Genomic DNA, 23,962 nt, shown 5'->3' on the forward strand with positions numbered 1-23,962 from the left:
AAATTTATGCAATCGAAATGCATTTTTTTTTTTGTAGTTTAACTCTAGGAAGGCTTTTTTAAAAAATATTTTTCATTTAAAGCGTGTGTGATATGCTCGAAAGGCTGCGCTATAATTTCTTTTTGTATCTATTATGAATTTTGAAATTTGTAACGTTACATCTAAACATAACAAAAGGCCTCACGCAGTTAGATATGAGATTGTATGCTTAAATAAAATTGTTAAGTGACTATTATGTCACTTGAAAAGGCCTTTACAAGATAGTTTTATTTCAAATGACAAAATAAATGTGAATCGGTCACGAACGAAACTGATTTTTAGTACGAAAATGATTTGTCCTTTTCTTTTAGTCATATGGCGGATTTGCATGGAAGTGTCTACTTACAAAAAAGACTCCAAATAGAACTAATCGAACATATTCGAAAAACGTTGCCTGCTGTCCGTAAGGAGCTCTCCCACAAGCTCAGTTGCATGCGTAAGGATTTGAAAAAAATGGATCAAATGATGGGGTTTAGCAATGACGGAGTGAGTGGAGCTCAAGTATTTATGCAAAGGTATACATTTCTACGGCAAAATTGATTATTTTTATTATTTGATCTTTACTAAGAGTCTTGTAAGTTAACTAACAACCTTTTCAATACCAAAAGAAATTTGTCTCACTTTTGCGTTTTTGTTTATTAATGTATAAAAAATGATGCTAAATTCAGGGTGACAGAGAAAATTGCGATCTAATTACTTTGCTAAACTTAGTATCCTTTGTAGTCCAAAGGGGTTGGCAAATGATATATTTGGTAGTAATTTATTTATTTCAAACAGTATTAAGAGACAAAAGGGATAAATTCCGGATTATACATGTTTTGTTTCGAATACTCTCTCATGAAAGAGTTAGTGGAATAATTTTAAGATTTAATTTCTTTGAAGTCCTGCTGTAATATATACACAGTAGTTTTAGAAGAAGATATTTGTAGCTGCTATCACATGACAAGAATTAAATTTAGACACTGTTTCCAAATATTCGCATCATAACAGTAAAAGAAAGCCTCAATCAAGTAAATTACAGATTAGATAGAAACCTGTAGCCATATGCGTATTCATTAAAACTTTTATAGTCTAGTTGATTATTAAATAAATTTATTAGAAAAACAACTTATGTGAATTATAAGATAGTAGAATAAATATGATTCTAACTTGACAAATTCATATCTATTCCACAACGTTCGCTTTGCTTTTACAGTATTAATAAATATCAAAATATGGCTTAAATGTTAATGGGCATAAACATGGACGTCTCTCAATGAAAGCCTTTTAAAATATTTGTAAGATTATATTCACAATATTACTAAAATAAAAATAAATTCAGATATATTGAAAACGATTAAGATATTTGAAATTTTAAAATAAATTGACCAGTTTCTTAAAAGAATGCCTCATAATTATCACTACAAAGAGCCACAGAATATCTAAATTCGTCATTAACAATATGATAAATGCACTTGCACCTTGCTGGCTTGTATGGCTTTGATAAAAATATGCTGTATGAAAAACATTCTCTTACTTAAAGTGGCATTTGACTTTTTCTACTTTTAAATTTATTAAAATATTTTTTAACTTCAAAATTATTTTAAATTTCCCTGTTATATAAAAACTGATCTAACACTTGACTGGCGGTCAATGGAAATTAAAACTGTCTGTTGAAAATTTCTGCCTATATTATAAACATTATAAATACTTAAACTCTATGCTATAAATATTTAATTTTTCGGACACAATATATAATTAAATTCTTATCATTATTATGGGATTGTTATGCTTACTTAGTTATAGAAAAAATAAGTTTCATAATATTTAAAAAAAAATTTTTGGTAGAATCTTTTTTTGAGGAGTTGCGAAATATTAAGAGACCAGATTCGACAGAATTTGTTATTAAAATTAAAGTTGCACATGATAGTAACATTTTACTGTATTATATTTTTTATATATAAAAACTTTTGCATTGAGAATTATTAATTAATTATAAACCATTTGTGTACAGATGTGTTGGAATTGCATTCAGTTTTAACAATAGATTTACAATATCTCGCATACTATGCATTCTTACAATTTTGTTTATAAATTCTGAAATAAAATTTAAATAAAACTCTTATAACAATTAATTAAAGAATTTACAATAACGTAATATAAAAAAATTAATTTTGGAATAAAATTCATTAATATAAAAAAAGTATCTTGCAACAGTTAATTTTTTATTAGAAAATAACATGAAAATATTTTCTTGTGCAAAGGGCTTTGTGAATCATTTAGCATTGATATAAAATAAAATGCACTGACACGCCATAATGTTCACGATGACAGCTTCTCGCCTTTGCAGAGGTCGTGGTGGCCTGATGGTAAGGTCTCGGCTTGTGAGCCTTAGTGTTTCAAGTTCGAGACCCGATCCCACCGAAGAACCGTCGTGTAAGGGGGTCACGTTAATCTGTCAGGCCAAACGTCCTCCCGCTGATGTGGTGTGGAGAGGGGGATGCCAGCTCAGGTGTCGTCCTCGTCATCTGACCGCGGTTCAAAATGACGAGGTCCGTCCCAAAATAGCCCTAGAGTTTCTTTACAACGGGACGTTAATATAACTAAACTAAACTCACCTTTGCAGAAACCATAAAAAAAATGTAGTTATTTAAAAAAAAATTCAGAGTTAATCCAATTTCCTTTTTGTAGATTGGTCCACCAGTTCATTGATGATATCCATACAAACCTCTTCGGGCACTCCGAATATGCTTGTCTGGATAGCTTGAAGGCAGGGGCAATCATCAATTACAAAATGCATGTAGAGCTTGAAGAAATATTAAAATTGGTAAGCTGTGGTACTTTCAAACATAATGGCACTCACCTTTTGCTATTTAGATGGTCATTTTTGTACTTGTAATAATTTGATTAATGAAATTTTAGATACATATTATAAATATTCAAAAATTGTAAACGCACAATTCCCAGGTTGCACAGCCTGTTGCACAATATTGTATGATATATTATATTATATTATTCAGTATTGTTCACTATTAGACAATATTGCAAATATTATTTTATTTCATAGAATACTGTACAATGTATGTGTGCTACTAGGGTTTTAAAAAATTAATATTTTTTTTTAAATTTGAATTTTTGAATAATCAAATGATATCCGTGAACAGTTATATATTGTTGTGCTGTTGTTGCACAAGTATAGCTTTTTCTAATCTGCAAGATACAGATTAGAAAAACGCTGAATATCCGTGAACAGTTATATATTGTTGTGCTGTTGTTGCACAAGTATAGCTTTTTCTAATCTGCAAGATACAGATTAGAAAAACGCTGAATATCCGTGAACAGTTATATATTGTTGTGCTGTTGTTGCACAAGTATAGCTGTTAGTGAGACATTGTAAATAGCAAATTTTATTACGTTATTCACCTTCTTTGCACTAACAGTGCAGTTTTGAACTTTATTACTCGATACTCATTAAATAATTAAAAAGACATCCGATCGCTTTTATGTTTTGCTTATCCTGTAGATGCGACAATTATTAATAAGAAATCGGGTTATTTTTTTTGTTGCAGCAATTTTGTTATTCTATAAAGAAGATTACCCACATGTAAAAATTTTTTTCTACATTCATTGCACGTTAGTGTTATAAGAGAAATCCGGTAAATCCTGCCGCTGATGTGGGGCATTTTGGATCAGCTCAAATACGACGTTCAGCTTCATTCTGTGTGGCGATGGCCAACATTCTAAGCATCGAATTTTGACACAGATAATGGAAAGTTGTAATTTCTGGTTCATTAATATTTCAAATTTTATAACTCGGTTCTATTTCCTTTAAATACAGAAGACAGCCGTTCCTTGATAATAATTAATTGGTCGATAATTAAAGGTTGTTTATAAAAAAGTAATGATTGTTCTAAGCTACTATATTCCCATAAAAAATGATGCATTTTGTTTGTTTGTTAGGTTTTCTGACAGAATTATTATGGTTATTCGTTTAGGTGTTAAGCGATTTTTCTGATTAAGAGAATTTTAACTTAATAAAATTTCTTATCTTTTTTTTTTTAATCTTGTCATGAGAATACCTCCGTTATATGCGGATGCATATATTGCCCGCCGGCACGTCGAATCCGAGTCGTCGCGATGAAAGTACACCCATAATACAATACGTTATATTAATAATTTTATTGCTTTCACGGAGGCTCGGAGTCATATGCGGAATGAATTCACTCATTTAATGGCTAATTGTATGTAATAAATGTTTTAAAACTCATACTTAAAGCTAAATATTACTAATTTTTGCTTAATTCCTCTCTAGAGCTTGCCGATCCTGAGCAGAAAGAAGTAATAACATTAGCAGATATGTTACAGTTAAAGTATGAAATCAGTTATTTCATAGAATACCTAGTTATTCCATGAAATAACTGATCGTGTCCGTTAAAGTGTAAAACTCTCTTGTATTTCATAGTTAACTAGTTATTTCATAGAATAACGATCTGCAGCCCGTTAAAGTGTAAAATAATCTATATAATATATCTCGCACGACAAATACATTTACCTTCCACCCCTACTGCATTTATGAACTATTCCAGGCCGAAAAAGATGAAATTAATGTCGGATAAATCTCATTCTGAAGCCTCTGTGGGGTTTACCGTCCCTATCCCAGTGCCTGAAGTTGAAAGAGGAAAAGGTGATGCCAAATCTATTTTAGCTATCATCATAAAAATAACCGAAGAAGGATTTTTCCAATTGGGCACAAGAAAAGGCCGCATAAAACAATTATATTCCCGATCCCAGTTCAGTGTCTGCGAACAAAAATTAATTAAAATCGAAGAAGTACCGGATGTAGAAATATCGCTGCGGTCGGTTGCTACAGCTCAAAGTTTAGGTACTGGTCAGAGATTTAAAAAATGTTCGTGTAAAACCCAGTGTGTCAAAAAAAAAATGTTCTTTGTAATTCCAAGTGTCATTTTAGTAATCCTTGATGTAACAAATGATTTTATGGTACGTTTCCATAAATGCCATTTATACGCTGCATAAATTAGATAAATTGCTTCTTTTTCATTTTAATTGTCTATCATTAGTTTCATTTCGTTTTAGATAAATTGTTTATTTTACTGTCTGTATTGTTTCTTTTACTGAGTTAACTGTCTCTCATTAGTTAATTTATAGAATACCTAGTTATTTCATAGAATAACTAGTTAAAGTGTCAAATTAATAACATATTACACACTTTAACGTACACGATCAGTTATTTCATGGAATAACTAGGCATTCTATGAAATAACTGCATTATATACTTTAACGGTAACAGATATAAATTTTAAGGAAAAAATAGTATACATTTGGGGACGTTTCTTAGAAAAGGCAGTATAAAGCATGAAAGATGCAGCTCACTTATTTGGAAACATTTAAAATCAATTAAGAAAAGATGCAACGGTTTTAGAAGATCGTCATTCATATTATCATGGTAATGTATCAGTACTGGCAAATATGAATGTGGGCTTCTGAAACATGTGACAAGCAAGAACAATTCGACAGGTTTTATTAATTGAAATAATGATTATCTTAATTTAGTCGGTATTCATTCTGCAAAATAAATACAATAATCTTTACATTTTACTGTTACTATCGAGGTTCTATACGCATATTTTTTTTTCTTGTTCAAACCTCTGAAAAGGGTAAACAAGTATTTACATGGATTGTTGTAGCTTCTACATATACCTTTGCATAATATAGTAAGTGATGAAAGCTAAACTCTTGAAACTAGGAGCTTACAAAACTAAGACAAAAACTTATCAAGTCAAATGCTGAAGTAGGATTTTTGAACTCCTATGGAATTTTGAAGCAGTTTAATATATTTTTATATTTTTTAAAAAATAAACTTAAAATATTTTCAAAAATTAATTAAAAATAGACAAAAATTGCTGGTCAGAGAAATTTTTATTATTAAATTTTTTTTTTTAAATTGACGTTAAAATTTTGTGATGCAATATTTTTAGATATTATGTGAGCGAAAGGTCAAGATTTATCTCAGTTTTGAATGAATTAAAATGGTTAATTAAATTATAAAATAAAATATAGCGCTTAGTGATTTCTTAGTGTGATTTTTGGCGACTTACATTAAAAATTTGTATACTTATCACCTTTCCACTTTACTGGTCTATATCAATTTATCAATGTTGTTAGATTTTTTTTTTTTGGATTGTTAACTGTGCAGAATTTAATTTGTTTCACTTTCATATTGTTTTATCCTTTCATGCTTTTTTAAGCACTGGGTTTTATTTTTAGCCTACTGAATTAAGTGAGGAGGAATTTATGAATCTCATTGCGAATGTCCATGGAACTAGGTATGGAATTTTTCTCATACAGTAATATATTTCCATTTTTAGTATCCTAATATAGTTAAGATATCTATTGTATCTAAACATTTTCTCTCTTTTACAAAGAAAGTAATTCCTGCGAAATTGTGAAACTATCTCAGGAAATATGCCAAACGGGAAAATTCACATAAACTAGAAATACAGAAATCTAGATTAGCCTACAGGGATTGAAAAAAAGGTGTTAGCTCTCAGTTAATTTTTATATTACACATCTTTTGAGTATTATAATATTTCAGATAATTTTATCACTTTTACTTCAATGCATAGAGGCGCTTCAGTTCCCACATTTCCTGGATCTAGTTTTGATTACCATTTTGTTTTAATAAGGACATAAGAAACGTTAAGTGAATTAAATATTGTTAATTCAAAATGTTAAAAAAAAACTAATGCTTTTAACAATAATTTAACGCAAATTAACCTGTACAATGTGAGCGAAATATTTTTCCTCGGTTGACTTACTAATGTGACTTCTGACCTGTTCTCATTTGACAGGTCGCTTATCTGAAACTCTCATCTCTGTTTTAGATAAGTTTTCATCCATTCTTTATCTGTTTAAAGTTAACGGTTGTGGGAACTAAAATGGAACATACATATATTATACAGAATAGTTCATGGTCATCAAAGCAGTAACCTTCTAATAAGCAATTCAAATTTCGATAGTCCATTATATCATATGCATAAGTCTTCCTAAAACTATTAATAGTGAGTGAGCATGCTTCATATTCAATAACCTAGAATACTACCATATGTTTAGAATTTGGGAATTTTTAGTCGAGCCTTAATTACTTGCCCATCAGCTCCGTGGTTCGAAAAGCACATCAGATAGAAGAAATTTCATCTCACTTGTAAAAGATTCACCGACCGACCAACCAACCGAAATCGGTATAAGTGAATGTTTCTTGAAATTTTTCCTGTGTATTGTTTTCCTGGGGCTCTGAATACAAAGGCGACTACAGTCATAAATATTCATCTAAGGTAACAATTACTTTTTTGTTCTCGAAAAATACTCATTTTGAATAAAACCCACCAAGATATTCGACTGAATTTCGTTTATCTTTATTGTAATTGTATTAAAGAAATGTAATAAATAATCTCATTGATTCATTTTGTTTTTAAATCGGAGATGCCTACATTTGTTACAACTAAATTTTCTTCTGATTAATTTATTACTAAGTGTACAACTACATACAAAATCGAATTTTTTTTAATTTATTTATTGAACATTAATACTATATATCTTACTAATAATTAAACTAAAATAATTAAGACTTGTAACACTAAATGAACATATAAAATCTCAAAATGGATATTTTGATAATATTCTAATAAATATTTTGATAGTTTGTTTATAATAAAAGGATGGTTTTGAAATGAATGCATTTCTACACAAAAATTCGCATATGTGACTGATTTACAGATAAAATGGGAATTCAATGATTTTCAAGGAAGAGAGGGAAGGGGGATCTTGTATTTCTGAATTTGTATACTCATTAAATTCCGGAAGTTTTGATTTGCTAAGAATACGTCATTTATAATGATACATATAAATACAGATGCATAAAAATGTATTATTGGTATTTTGATCCAAACCAAAGAAAATAAATCTATACTTATAATAAAGCTCAATGTGTGTGTGTTGGAGCTCTACAGGCCAGACCGTTTGACCTACAGCTACCAAATTTGGTACATGTATACCTTGGAGGTTGGGAATGTGCACCTGGGGTTCCTTTTTTCGAATTTTTAATTAGAATTTTAATTAATTATTAAAAACTAACTTTCCCGCCAAAAAAATCTTCCATTTTCCCCACCGCCAACTTTTCCGCCAAAAAAATCTTCCATTTTCCCCACCGCCAAATGAGTAAGGCTTCAGTTTTTGTTTTTTTTTCTCCCAACAGTAATGAGGCTAGGGTTAATATTTTTCGGCGGATTATTTCAAACGATTCTGTTTATTTTCTTAATGTTTGATGCATTTAAAATTAAACATTGTTAATGAATCGATCTGCTCATAATGAATCTAAGAAAATTTTGTTGACAAATTCTTGAGATATTAAATAAATTAAAAAAGATATTCGTTAGTGCCCATAAAGTTTAAACGCTGAGTGACTCTATTTTCAGTAATCAGATTATAAAAAAAATGCTTTGTTTCAGTAAAAAATATTATTATATTAATTGAAGATTAATTCTTTCCACTTTAATTTAAAGCATAAATTCTACGGGTGCTAACAGAAAATGTGAGAGATACATATTACGTTATAACTGAAGGCCTTTATAATATTATGAATGAATTATGTGACAATCAAAATTTGAAGTTTTAAAATATTTTGATGAAGAAGCTATTAAAGTAGGAATTGCATAAAATATTTAATTATTAAAATTTTAACGAACATTAAGATTGGCGAACCGGCTGGTCGCCAAAGGCGGCTAGTATATAAATAAATGAAGAAAAAGGATAAACATTTGTCATTCTTCAGTAATCCATTTTACATATTCACGCATTTAGCGAAAAAATATGGATATAAAATTACTTTATCATTTGTGATAAACAAATCAGCATTTCGTTTACATGAAGAATTTTTAAAAAATTGTTGGAACTATATTTTAGGCATCAATAATTAACATATTTAGTGAGATATTTAGGGTTAATAAGTAATATAGAATAATATTTACTATAAGAAATTAATATTTCATGCCTTTGAGCTTTTTCAAAAGTTTAAAATATTGTATAAATGTCTATTGGATTAGAGCTCCATGTATGTGTGATAACTCGAACTATTGTGGAAACACCGATCTGCATCTTTGAGCTCTGATAACGTCTATGCTGTAAAATAGTATTTAATCTTATAAAACAAAAATATAAATGCAGTTTTTTGATTAAGAAATCCTCCTAAAAGAAAATAATGGATATTCTCTTCGTAATTTATTAGATATTTGAATTGATTTCTAAAAATTCTAAACATTCCAAGAACCAGGTTTTTTTTTTTTTTCCCCTGTTAGAAGTTCTTTCTCACAAACATCTTTAAACGTTTTTCAAATCCTTACAAGATTAAATAAAGACAGTATTCTTTTTATTTTAAGAAATATTTTACTATCTCCGCTGAACTTAATTTGTGAGAGAAAAATAAAAGGAAAAAATTGTGAAATTTCCATAAATAAAAGTGGGCTGTAGAATGAAAATGGTGCTTTGAAATCCAGAATAATTAATAAAGAATAATAGAATAATAATACCAGAATAATAAAGAATACATTTACCATCTTAGAACTGAAATCGTATTCTAAATCTAATCACATAATGCCAAAGCAAAATAAAGAATCCTTTGTCATAGTATTAGTAGAATCATTTTAATTTAGGTAGAAAGAATGTATAGTAGTGTAATTTTTTTATTTAGACAAGATTAAAGAATAAGTATATTTTTTATAGAATTTTAAAAGAATTTGATATCCTCGAAACTTTGAATTCCAAAAAGACTTCAGGTTATATAGGTATAAGAATCGACTACAATTGATTAATGTTGCCAGGTTAAAAATAAAAAAAAAAAAAGAAAAGAAACTAAATCAAAAAATAAAATAACTTTCACTCTCATAATGTGATGTATTTCATAAAATAAACTCTATATATAAAAGTGGAATGAAAATTAAATTCTGATTGCGAAACCAAAAAAAATATATACGAGAAAAAATAAAATAACGTTTTAAATGAAACAACATACGAACGATATTTTTAAAATTCCAAGTATCAATAAATAATAAAGCAAGAGAATTGTGAAGAATGTAATTTTGTGGCGCCATCTAGTAAAGAAATTCAAAGTAAATTAAATGTTTAATTGAAAAATCAAACAACTTCTTTACCCAAAATCTAAGCTTTATTTTTTAAAAATAAACTGAAAAACTAGAAAGTTAAGTGATTTGTTATATACAAATAACTGTTTAAATTTTTTTATTTAAATTACACCTATTGTTTTGCGTTTAAAATTCTATAAAAATATGTATGAATATGTGAATTGAATAATTATTTCTACTTGTATAAAGTTATTTTGAATTATTTAACTATGGTTGTGAATCGGTTTTCCGAAATAGGTCTCTGTTAATTGCTTAACACATAGAATTATCTTTTGTAGAAATATCTTATCTATTCCATCTGTGGCATTAGAAGCAGCTTGTGGTTCAATACTAGAAAAATATAGAGAACCGTTGGAAATTTTCGTGGATTCAATCTCATCTGTATTGATTTCAGCTGTTGAAAATTCATGCTTCATAGTAAGCATAAAATTTTCTGTTAGCTTATGTTTGTTGGAATTACACGATTGTGTATTTAATTTGCAATTGTACATCTGTCTTATTTTACTTAGGTGAGTGAATATCCTGCCTTGAAAGAAGATGTCGTTCGATTCATCAATGAGTCTATTGACACTGCTTCAGAAGAAACGAAAGTAAGAACTCTTTGTATGCTTAAAATTTATCTGAAATTTATAAAAATAAATGAATTTATTTTTCATTCATCAATTAAAAGCTAAATTCAACAATTTATGAAAATTAATGAATGCAATTTTCTTGTAATGTGTTTTTTTGTAATTTGAATCTTTTCTTATGTCTTTGGGCTCGAGAATCAGTTGCATCAGATTAAACTGAAAACAATCTTTAATGAAAAGTGCTACTTTCATAAATTTTGTCATTTTCTGTGTCTGTTAAAGTGCAAAGTAAATATTTTTAAAAATAATGTATGGTGTTTTAAGTAAGAGATTTCTTTCCTTCTTTTTTATTTCATAACCTTGGTTTAAAATTTCAAACCAAGATTATGACATGCAAAAATTAGAAAATTTGATGTATGAGTGAAGGGAAAAAAATCACTGTGCTTTTTAAAAAAATTCGTCTATGATGTTCTTAATTTTTTGGAGATAAAACGCAGTGTTCTGAATCGGTCTTAATCAGGAGTTACCTTGAAATACTAAATTAAGAACATTGACTAATTACTGCATTCCATCTAAATGCAGATTTCGCACTTTACGTCACAGCCTTATTAAAAAACAGGTCTTCACTTCTTTTCGGCATTACTTGATGTCACTTCACTGTCTCTGCTTAGAATTCAGTCAAAAACAACAACAAAAAAAAAATGTAGTTTTGAAAATTAGCATAATTGTTGTGGGAAATGCCCTAAACGTCATAATAAGAAGTCCACATAAATGAGCAATAGAGGAGATGTTGAAAGGCTGAGAGGTGTTTTTCGTTTTTCTTGTTTTTACTTGGAACATCTCGTAAACTGTGAATTCTATCAAATATCCTCAAGAACAAAATTAAACTAGATTTACTACAGAAATAATTTTTGTATTTTTTAGTATCATTAATTTAAAAGGTAGAGGTCGATGAAAAAATTCATAACTCGAACAAGTGATTTAAAATTTTATATTTTTAAAAAGGCAGTCCCAAGGCAAATTCCAATCCTCAGTGGTTCTTAGGAATTGCCAATCTGGGAAAACGGAATGATAACCATTCATAAATATGTACTCTTACCTCTTTTTCTCTACTTTGCAAAATTCTCTTTGTATTTACAACAGCATTTAATATATTGTTCCTCTTTTTTTAATCACTTATGCTAATTTTTAAGAATTCAATATTGAATGGAGTAATTTTTTTAAAAACTTTATGGGTTTTTTTTTCCAGGATTTATTGGGAAAACACTTAGATTCTCAGATGAGATACTGCAATGTTTATCATTGGGATTTCAATAAATGCAGGTATGTTCAAAGCCTCCCAACTGTTTTTCATCTGAAATTAATGTTTAATGTAAGAGAGGAAACTTGGTTTCCTATTAGCAGAAAATAATAACATTGTTCTATCTTCACGATATTTGCCAGTATTTAGAATATCGAAAAACATCGTGGTGGTATTGTACAATGTCTTGTGTTAATTGAATTTTAGTTATTCTGTTGGCAAAAAGTATCATACGGTGTTTCTAGGATGTTGTCCCTTTTAATACAAATGCCTTACAACATTGTTACGATATCTTCATGATGTTGGCTGACATTCAGAATATCGGACAATATCGTGGAGACGTCATACAATATCTTATACTGAGAGGAATTGGACATTCTGAATGCCTTATAACAATGGCATTCAAAGTATCTATTGCGAATTTGATGTTCTTTAATTACTACTGATCAACAAAAAAGAATCCACATACCTTTCTGCTGAACAAAGTTCGAACCAAAGTGTCCGGGATAGAGCTTGCCTACACTAAAAGTATCCAATAACTTCTCTACTGACCACATGACAAAAGCAGTGAGGACGTTTTCTTTAACATTTTTAATGCAGATTATTAAAATACAAGCACTCCTTTAGGAGTTCTAACCGACAACTAGTTAATTCCAAAAAAAACAATATAATAATGATCCCTTCTGGCGCCACCAGACCGGAAATGAACAAATGCACCATATAAAAAAATAAAAGCAAATAAAAAAAAAAGGAATTACAGGAAACTACGAAAAAAAAAATCAAGTTTGTTCGTTTCCCGTTGCAACAGTATCATAAAAAATATTGTTGAGAATTTTGTGCTAATGAGATATAGTTTATTCTTAAAAATTATTAGTTAAGAATGGCAAATTTTGAAGATCTAACCTGTCCTTTTTATACAATACTTATATTTAAAAATAATAGGGTTCCGTAAATAAAGGTCCCAACTTAGCAGAGGTATTAAAAGAAATGAAAACAAAGTTGTAATCTTGTTGTTCATTGGAGATAAAAAAATAAAAAAATAACAGCTGAAAGTTTAAATTCAACGCAGTTATAAGATATGCTTGGAAGTTTAGTATGTGTCCCTCCAGAAATACTAAAGATATTGAGAAAATACAATAACTCATCCCAGCATTTTTTCATCATATCTAGTGTAATGCTTGGAAAGGCTGCATAATGCTTGCCTTCAGTTCGTCAATCTCATTTGGTAGCGGTAAGACAAATACTTTTATGTTTAATACAGTCTCGAGTAAAAAAAAATCGACTATCGCTAGACAGGCATATGACGTTGAACTTTATTAGTAAGTTGGTATACTCATTTATATAGAATCTTCTTTATGTATTGTTTGTAACTTAATTGCCTCTTTCGTTAAGAAAATGTGAAATTTTATTTCCTCTGCAAATGGTTTATGTCGTTTAGTTTTGTCAAGTATGATATATGATATTATATACCATTATCTCAGAAGTCCATATATTTTATGCTTCCATTTTTAAACCTGTTTCAATAATCAAATATCATCATTTGATATTCATTTAGGTTGTTAATGCCAGTATATTCTAGGGGCATTTCAACAAATTTAAGCGCTTGGGGCTAGGGCAATTTGATACCTCATCGGAACGATAATATAATTATCTAATAAAAGATTGATAAGTAAAAATTGAATTAATTTGTTCTTTAACTAGCAACTTTGAGATTTTAAATTAGCAACTTTTCAAATAGGATTTTGCAAGGTAGCTTTTGGCATACACAATCATATTCATGATTAATTTTAATAGTTACATCCTAAATATAATGAAATATTCATACGTTGTCTCTGTAAGAATAAATTTTGAACTGATATATATGCTACAGTATAACAACGATGGCAGTCGGATTTCGAGCTCCAGTCATATTTTTGCTTTTAATATAATTAATATTAGAGTTAAATAATTTTTTGGTTCAAAATAAAAATAAGATAATGTAGTAAATGTTTAGATGCGCTTTAATTAGTGTCGCCCCTTTACTATTGCTTTATTGGTCTATAAGATATTAGCACTGTTTCATCCAGTAAAATATACCACCGGTAGTTACACACTGTCATGGCAAAAGCTAAAGTAGTGCATTAATAAAAGAATGTAAGTTTCTGAGCAGGTATTAACAATTTAATGCCACCAATTATATTTTGCATGAAAATATATACAGTTATCTTTAAAATGACAGAGTTTGTTTTGTTATTGAATGAACCAAATAATATTTAAATTATTGAATTGCCTTTGATTTTAATGTATTCCACACACGAGGTAGTTATTTAAAAAAAATTTATTTATTTAAATTAATTCTTTATTTACTTGAATTTCATTGTAGATGGGAAAGTGGCCTCCCTTGCAAGCCCGTTATAGTTTGGAATTCTAATGCAGATGAAAGTGATGATGAAATTAAGGAAGAAGACAATGCAATAGCTGTTAATAACCATGCAGACGATTTAGATTCTTTATCTGATTTAATATCGGTAAATAAATCTTTATTTGATCATATATGTTCCTTCGGTTACGCTGAGACTAACAGTAACATTAAATATGTGGTATATATTTTGATAATGAGAAATGATGATAAAAACAAGTCATGATAGAAAGCGATAAAAAAAATTCACCCAAAATTATTTCTCTGATGATAGGCCATGCTTTTATCAGCGAAATATTGTCTCGTGTTATCGCCTACCAAACTAAATTAGGTGGATAAAGAATAAATTTTTGTACGACGTCGGTAAGTTAGAATTTTAAATTTTAAAAAAAATTGTATTACACTTTTCATTTTCGTACTTGTTGTCTTTTTGGGGTGTGGGGAGCAACCAAGTATCAACTAAATGAAAAAAGATACGAAATGTTTTTTAGTTACATTTAAATTTGGCGAATAATTATTGAAGACCTCATTTTATTTCTATTTTTTCCCCACAAATAATAATCTAAAGAATTTAGATAAGTGTTTGCTTTCTATTTAAAATAATTGCTATCTAAGAAAGTTTTTAGTTCAAATGAAGAACTAATCACTCCGCAAATGTCCGTATTGATTTCTTTGTTTTTGAAATATATTTTTTACGTATAAAGTGTTCTTGAAAGCTCTTGGTACAAATTTCAAAAGCATGGATAACTAGACAAGCGTAATGCATGATAATAACTAAGTCAGTGAAGCTGTTTTAAAATATTTTTTTACTTAATTTGCAACAATAGATTAAATTGTCGTTTTGGAAATCGCATCTTTTCATTGTTCTATTAAACACTCAATCGCCAAAAGAATAAAATGAAAATAATTATTTATTTTCATTATTGAAAGATAAGGAATAAGTATTTTGTTTAATACTTGTGTTTGAACAAAAAGAAATTTGTTTAATACTTGCATTTTTATTACAAGACTTATAAATAGTGAATTGTAATACCATGAATATTAAAAGAGAGATGGACCGTACAATTATGTTATTAACAGCATCATGATATCATTGGATTGCTGTCAGTTAGAAATTCAGGTACACAAAGACCAGGAAATATGATTTTTAAAACAATATGGTCTTAATGTCTGGAAGTTTAATTGAATCATGGACATGAAAGTACATCCAAGCGTTTTAATTGAAATTAATATAACCAATATTCACGACGATCTATCTGGTTGCCATAGGCAGCCAGTCATATTTATTTTTTGTTGCAAATTTTATGATGAACTAAAGAGAATGAAATCTTTGAATGATATTTTAAATTTTTATTTGATTGTATAATTTTGCAAATATATGTTGACAATTTCGAAATTTAATTAAGTGGGAGGCCGAAAATGATTGACAAAAATAAATCAATAATTGTTCAAAGTTTTATCGCATCTTATGTAAATCTTTCCAGCAACACTTACGCTGAATTTTTTAAAAGAATTTCATTGATATCTATTAGTATAATTAAGTTGTCAGTTTCCAAAATTTTTCTTTACTACTTACTCAAATTCTGGTTTGAAAATTTTTATATTTCTTTTGAACTTAAAGTATTCACAATATAACTTAATATTGTTACGTAGATACTCTAGTGTGGAACTCAATGACGCACACTAGAAGTAGAGCTAAACCCATTTATTAACTCAACTCTGAACTCAGAACCCAGTGACTGACAAATCTTCTGCTTTTATACTAGCAGGAAAAGTTCCAGAATACTTTTCTGGAGAAAGTAAGAAAAGTCAAGAACACTTGTCTGGTAAACTAAAGAAATGTCCAGAATCTTCTGGAACATGAAATAAAGGAAAACATAAAATCAAGGAATTAAATATTTACACAAACTGTGAATCGTATTGTCTCTAGCGGGATTCGAGCTTACATATCTCTTGATTATGAGATCAGTGCTATGACCATTCGGCCATGGTGAGTCAGTCGACTGCCTCTTTTTTCAATGCTGTAATATATTAATTTCTAAGATACATGTTTTAGTGTCACTTATAACTATTTAATAAATTTTGAACTTTACCATTATATATTTAACCTTTTAAAATTTTTGCAGGGGAAAATGAAAAGAAACAACAACATGAAATCAAATTCGAAAAATATGGCTGACATCGTAACTGAGTACATTCGTTTAGTTCAAAAGCAAATAGCGGACACAACTCTGAAGTACATCAACTGTTTTCTTGTGCATCAAGTAATATTTATTATTCATTTGTTCCAAGTTTCGTTTTCTCCTGATAAATATTTTCAAATGCATTTTTTTTTTATCATGATGTAATATTATACTCATTTCATCTGATTAACCATTTCTCTATAAAGAAATTTCTACCATAGATTCCAGGGAGAAATATATGTCTGAATTAGGACTTCCAATGCTTTATTGTTCTAACTTATATACATTCAGTATATATTGGCAACATTTCTTTTTCTCATCACGAAAAGCTATTGAATTTCGAAGTGCATTAATATTCATTTATGCTTTTTTATTTGCAGGTTTTTGATTTCATTAAGACGGAGTTGATGATAAAACTTCTGAATTCGTCTAATAAAGTGAGTGAGGAAAAAATTATTTGATGAATTACTTTAAATGGTATAAAATCAAATAGCGTATCTATTTAAGAGGAATGGTAAATAATGAACCATCAAATGGACTGGTCTCCCAAAAACTTTCTAGTATATTCTCTAATAAAAACGTTATATTAAAAAATACCTTGCATGGCATTGCCACATAATACCTTTGGCGTTATTGGCGAATTATTAACCTTTGGCGTTATTTTAGAATTTTTACTGAATCTATCGTGCCAACCTTGGCGATGAAGCCCTGGGATGCGGTTTATAATATCCGAAAATCAAATCTGTATTTTATATGTGTTTTTTCCAATCGATTGAAACAAAAACTTGTTTAAAAGCTACACTTATGGTCAGATAATCCCATACCAAATTTAACATATTCAACTTATTACATTTTTGAGATATCGCGTTTATATGTGTCTGAAAGTGTAGAAGGTCAACCCCTCATTGGATTTGGCTCAAAATTTAATTGGTGTCTACATTATAGATGCTAAGTGTGAGTACCCAGTTTTATCCATCTGGATTTCTTCATTTTGTAATTATTATGTTAATTTATATTCGAACAGCCGGACTTGCAGATTTTTCTAAATGAATTTTGATCAAAATTTGATAGAAATTTAAAAATTTGGTGTAAAGACAGTATGCCAACTTTCATACGACTTCAAGTGTAGTTCTGTGTAAAATTTTGGTTTCAGTCTATTGGGAAAAACGTCTAAAATCTAAATTTGATTTCCGGATGTTATTAGCCTTATGCCAGGGATGAATGGCCAAACTACTCGCCAAGGATGACTGGATAGATTCAGCCAAAATGCGAAATTCTCGCCAAAAATACGTATGTAGTAACTATTGTACACCAATACCAAGAAAAGTGTTCCCCGAGATAACACTTTTATTAGAGTGTGTGCGAGAAAGTTTTCAGGAGACCACTCCCACTGGTTTCTTTATCATTCTGGATATTATATCAGTGAAATATAGATATGATTAAATCTTTCTCGCGTGTCAATTCATATGAAATTTAAATAAATCCTATTGATTTATTTTAAAAGTAAATATTTTTTTATGAAGTAAATGTCTTTGCAAAATGTTTTTTAGGATTCGATTCTGGAAGAATGCGAGCAAGAGTTCCAAAGAAGGAATGAACTATTAGATTTATGTGCTGATATAGAAGAAGCTCTTGTTGCTGCACAAGCATTTTAAGGACTCGTTATTTCTTTCCACATAATGTTACCTTTTTTTTTCTTCTTTTTTTTTTAAATTACATTTTTCATTTTTTTCATCGCCTTTTTTATCGGAAGCATAAGTGTTGCATTAAATTTTCCTGTGTAAATACGCAGTTGTAAACAGGCATCGTGTCTTGTTTTTCTTCATACTAATATAGTTAGAATAAGTGTGTTTGTATTTAGCATTTTGTAATGAAAACTGTATACGCATTTAATGTGTTTCTTCGCATAAATTGTTTTGTTTGATCACTCATATCATTGTTATTGTATAATGTTGTCTGTTGTCAATAAATGCTTATGCGTTGCTTGATTTCTCCACTCTTATATGAAAAAAAAAATCACTTGTACATAAAATATTGATGAATGTGGGGAGCATTTTCACTTAATTCTTTCTAATTATATTTAATTTAATTATTACATAGATGTATTATTTACAGATAATATCTGCTTTGTAGTAAATTGCTCTTCCAGTTTTCTTCTGTTCTGTTCATCCATCTTGTCGAGAAAAACAAATCGTTTGTCGTTCGTTCTTTTCGACCATCTTCTCGAAAACCCATTATCCTCTCGTCCCCGAAATAAAGTTCGCTTCCTTCGGAAGTGAGCCGCGGTGGCCTGGTGGTAAGGTCTCGGAATCCAATTCCACCGAAAAACTGTCGTATAAGCTAGTATAGTGAATGCTAAATCCGTTAGGGCCAAACGACCTCCCGCTAGTGTGGTATGGAAGTTTGGAGAGGAGGGTGCCAGCTCAAGTGTCATCTTCATCATCTGACCATTGTTCAAAATGACGAGGTCCGTCCCCAAATACAGTTAGTATTGCTTTAAAACGAGACAATAATATACCTAAACTAAACCCATCGGAAGCAATCGTGGAGTGAGCCACACTTGGAGTTACTATGGTGGGGCCATATGAATATGTCAATTAACAAGAGTTAAGTGTGCTAAGTTATAGAAGAATTTAAAGTTATATTTTTAAAAATGCTGAAAACTGATAAACTTATTTGCAAAAACTTTTAAAAGTGAATCTGCAGCTTGCCATTTCACTTAAATATTGATATGAATAGTAATTAATACTCTTATTTTAGTCATTAGAAGGAGTCGAACTATCTTTAAACGACTATATGTAGGTCACACGATCACTCTTTGTTGAAGGTATAATGAAATAGCAAACATTACCAGTTCTCTTATATTTAAATTTTGCATGTAGTATATAAAATATAATTTAACATATTTACATGATATATATATATAATGTATAATTATCCATAATATAACATTACATAGCATATCATAACTTAGTGCCAGAATTTTCAAATGCAGCATTAAAGCTACTTGGTTCTTTTTTTTTTTGGAGGGGGGGGGACTCATTTGGGGGGGGTCTTTGCTTGAATACCTTAGTATCTATTTGTAAATTCAAATACTTGAAAGAAACAAAATTGACATTTCCTTATTTTTTCTCTCGGAACTATTAATTTCTTTAAATTGTGCATATTATTATATATTTAATTTAGACCCGGATTGTCTAGGAGCAAATTGTAATTCTTAGTTAAATTTTGTAATTCTTAGTTAATTAAATTGTAATTCTTAGTTAAATTTTTCCTCGAAATTTTATATTTAATTTTATTGTACCGAAGGATGCATTAAATCGAAAAAATCATTTTAAACTGTTCGTTATATTTCTTGTAATAACGCCTCTATTTTTGCATTAGAAGTGCAAAATTTATTATTAGTATAAAGATATCTACATTCTTGTATTAAATTATAAGCATTAATCCAGTCTCGAAAAAAAGTAACCTTTAAATTGAAAAATTGATAATAATAGTGAACATAAAAAGATGACACATTTTTTTTTAATTTTTTTTAGAATAGCAATAAATATCAAGTTATCTCGGGTGCTGCTCATATTGGTATATGCAAAATGCTAAAAAACAAGACACAAGTTCAGTATAAATGTATAAAAATTGCTTATAACCTTTAATTTATATTTGAAACTTTTTGAAAATGCATTATTTTAAAGTTCATGTGGGCGAATTTTTTTATTTTGCTTAATTTCAGTTGCCTTAGTTTACAGCGATTAAAGCTTCTGAATTTAGCTATCTTCAAAAATACTTGGGTTCTATTTCCAATGCCATTTCTAATCAATTATGTCTCTTGCATTCAAAACATCAGATTTTTTATTCTTTTGATAGTCGGCTATTTTCATCTGCTGTGAACGTCAAGCGAATGGTTAAAATAAGATTTTAAGATCCCTTTCCAATTATATTGAAAACACCCTAATTAGTTAGTTAGTGACGCGTAAATTATTGGGTTCTATTTCCAATGCCATTTCCAATCAATTATGTCTCTTGCATTCAAAACATCAGATATTTTATTCTTTCGATAGCCAGCTATTTTCATCTGCAGTGATCGTCAAGCGAATGGTTAAAATAAGATTTTAAGATCTCTTTCCAATTGTGTTGAAAACACCCTAATTAGTTAGTTAGTGACGCTTAAATTAATCTTGGAAACCACCAGAACGAATTGTATAGAAATAATGATGACCTGTACTCTATATAAAGGAGGCTCCTATTTTGGACATTATTTAAATTGACAGAAGTAAACATTTCAAACTTCGCCTTTAAATATATCTTTAAATATCATCGAGGCATAAAATAAGTCTAAATATCATCGACGCATAAAATAAGTCTAAATAACATCGAGACATGATTAAAAAAAAGTTAAAACTCAAAAACACTAAACTATATCATTAAAAAAAAATCAAGCGACAACCTATTCACTCTCTAAAGGCTAGATCGCAGACTTGTTAACCGTCTTTCCAAAAAGAACTAGAGGTTACATATCCAATTTATATTCCGCAGTAAGTTTTAAACTAATGACTTAAATTTGATTTGTCTATCTTGTTTTCGTTAGGCTTGAGCTGCACTGTACATGTACAGATTTTTACAGAAATAATTTCAGCTTAAGATCATTAATATATTGATAAAAGAGACGGAGAAAATTCTTAACACATGATATTAATGCTTTAACAAAGCATTTTTTAAAAATCATAATTTTAACTTAGTTTTTAGCAAACAAATGAAAGATATGATTAAAACAATAAAATTTATTATTATGAAATTGGCCATGAAAAAATGTACGATATAAAAAGAAAAAAAAATAACATTGAAATTAAACTGATACCAGTAAAAAGATAATTTCATGAATTTTAAAACGCTGAGAAAGTAACAATTAAGTGCTGCAAAGTCATTAGAGAAGAATGTTATATTTTCGATTAATTTTTAAAAGTTTGTTAAATTTTGTGTAAAAAAAATTATTTCTTTGTAAGCACTTACTAAGTAACAGCTACATGTCAATTTAGCATTTTTAAGTCCAATGGTATCTTACATTTTTCTGCGTAAGGATTTCTGAATCATACATTTTTTCAAATAATATAACAGTTTAAAATATCTCGTTAAAATGCAAATTAGAAATAAGTACTATCGTCTTGATGTTTGTCGAAAACATTTAAATGTGTTGTAATATAGCATTTCAAATACAGTGCACTAAATTTCCAAGATTTTCCTTAGTAAAGCTCTATATTGAAAGTTCTATGTTCTGTCTTCGTCCAAATCTGATTTGAAGGCTTGAAATTCGACTTTAAGATTTATCCATAAGTGTTCTTTTTAAAAAGATCATCGTTAATATTTTGTTTTTACTATGTGGATAATTTGATGCCATTTAATGAAATTTTTAAATAGATAAATCTAAAATTTTATTTCTATTTTTTATTCTTAGAAGAAAATAAATCAAGAAATAAGAAGACGGATTTATGTTTAACATTTGTCGTTATTGGAAAAATTTTTAAATTCTTTGTAATAAACGATTTTTTTTTTTTTTTTGTATATTTTGGAAGAATGGCAAGATATTAACAAAGATGAAAAATATTAAAAGAAAATGAGACCAAGTTAAAAAGACTGTTGCCAAATTTAATAAACAAATTTATTTAAAAATGCAGAATCGAATAGCAATATAAACATTAAGCTTTTAAAATTCTAAAGTTTTAATATTTTTTTAATTATGATGCAAAATAATCGTGATTCAAATATTTAAATTATATATATTTTTAATATAAAATAAAATAGAATGTGAGCGGTTAACTCATGCGAATGTAATAAACATAAAACTATCCGCTTATTAAATTTGAAATTTATTGTGTGTAAATCAATTGTTGTTCATAACGTTAGGAACATTTCTTTTGCGTTTTGATTTTTTTCTGAATGATGTGTTACGGAAATCATCATAGTGTTGCGGATGGGTATACGGTGAAGGAAGTCTTAATTAGTTCGATTATGAAAGTCGACTATTTCTCTAATATTCCGGAAATCGGTGCAAAAGTTACAAAAGCATAGCCAAGGTGTATACAAAGAACAGAAATTGAATATATATGTACAAGCAGGCAGCAAATTTCTAATTAAATAACAGCAAAAGCTTTCAGAGATCACGGATAGAGAACTCTTTCTGGGAAATTTAATTCCAGGGAATTAATTATTCATGTGAGCCTTTACATTATAAAGCATCCTACCGGTATCACTTTGATTTATCCGGTAGAGCTTGAAGTTCATTATCTAAATTTGAAGTTCGATTTCTTTTCTTATTTTGTTCTGCTTAATAATAAATTGTCGAATTTAATACAAATGTTTTTATGTTTCAAAGAAAATAATTTTAAAAATTGTTTTGCACAAACTAATTCTACAAATTTGAAAATCATTGCACTTATAGAGAAATTTCAAACTTCACTATTTTCTTCCAAAGTATGTGTAGAACCTTATTGCAGAAAATGAATGATGAAACTCTTGTACGAATATTAAATATAAAAATGATGGCTGAGATAATGATTAATATAAGTATTTCAAAATTTTAATTTAGCAACTAAAATAATTTGGAACTGCTAAACTCAAAACATAAAAATTATCTGAAAGTGGTTTGGTTTAATTTAGTTACATAATTTTCCGTTTTCAAGTCATAACTTGGGCTCTTTTGGAACGGGCTTTGTAATTTTTAACCTCGATCAGAAGACGAGGATGACATTTGAACTGCCGCTCCTTTTTTCTGAACTTACACAGTACATCATCGAGAAATTGTTTCAACTAGGTTGATTTAGCTAGCACCAGACCCGTTTACAAGGCGGTTCTTTGGTGGAATTGGGCTTCGAATCTGGAAAACTCTGGATCCGACACAGAGACCAGGCCACAGTGGTCATAACTTAAGGTGAATAAAGGGGTGGAGATTGAAATTTCACATAAACTAGATTCTCAATCATTAAATTTTTTTATCACTATTCACAAAGGGATGAATAACATTTCCATTTTTTTAATATCAAGACGCAATGATGAACTTTACATGACCGCATTGGTATTAGATAAATTTAAATACGGCTTTTAGTATTTCTTAAGAAGAGAAGGGAAGAAATTCTTGATTCCTTATAAAGAAAGATTGATTTGAAAAGGAAGATTTCTCGCAAAAGAATTTTTTCCAAAAAGAAATGTTTTAAAATGGGTGATAAAAAAAGAAACTATGTAACGATGTCAAAAAGAAAGCATTCTTTTATTTGTAAAAAAAAAAGAAA

The 23,962-nt window shown here is 29.0% G+C and overlaps 1 protein-coding gene across 1 annotated transcript in view; it reads left to right on the forward strand.

The window, feature by feature from the left end:
- The window catches only part of LOC129966090 (dynamin-like), a 42,873-nt gene extending 24,271 nt beyond the window's left edge, over nt 1–18,602 (forward strand). The window contains exons 8-17 of the mRNA XM_056080467.1: nt 351–554; nt 2,710–2,845; nt 6,304–6,362; nt 10,511–10,649; nt 10,742–10,822; nt 12,051–12,124; nt 14,464–14,608; nt 16,626–16,763; nt 17,063–17,119; nt 18,233–18,602. Of these exons, the coding sequence (XP_055936442.1) occupies nt 351–554; nt 2,710–2,845; nt 6,304–6,362; nt 10,511–10,649; nt 10,742–10,822; nt 12,051–12,124; nt 14,464–14,608; nt 16,626–16,763; nt 17,063–17,119; nt 18,233–18,337 (1,138 nt within the window). The 3' untranslated portion in view covers nt 18,338–18,602. The remainder of the gene's footprint in view (nt 1–350; nt 555–2,709; nt 2,846–6,303; nt 6,363–10,510; nt 10,650–10,741; nt 10,823–12,050; nt 12,125–14,463; nt 14,609–16,625; nt 16,764–17,062; nt 17,120–18,232) is intronic.
- The last annotated feature ends 5,360 nt before the right edge of the window (nt 18,603–23,962 follow it).

This window comes from Argiope bruennichi, chromosome 4 (assembly GCF_947563725.1).
Source record: "Argiope bruennichi chromosome 4, qqArgBrue1.1, whole genome shotgun sequence".
Lineage (NCBI taxonomy): Eukaryota > Metazoa > Arthropoda > Arachnida > Araneae > Araneidae > Argiope > Argiope bruennichi.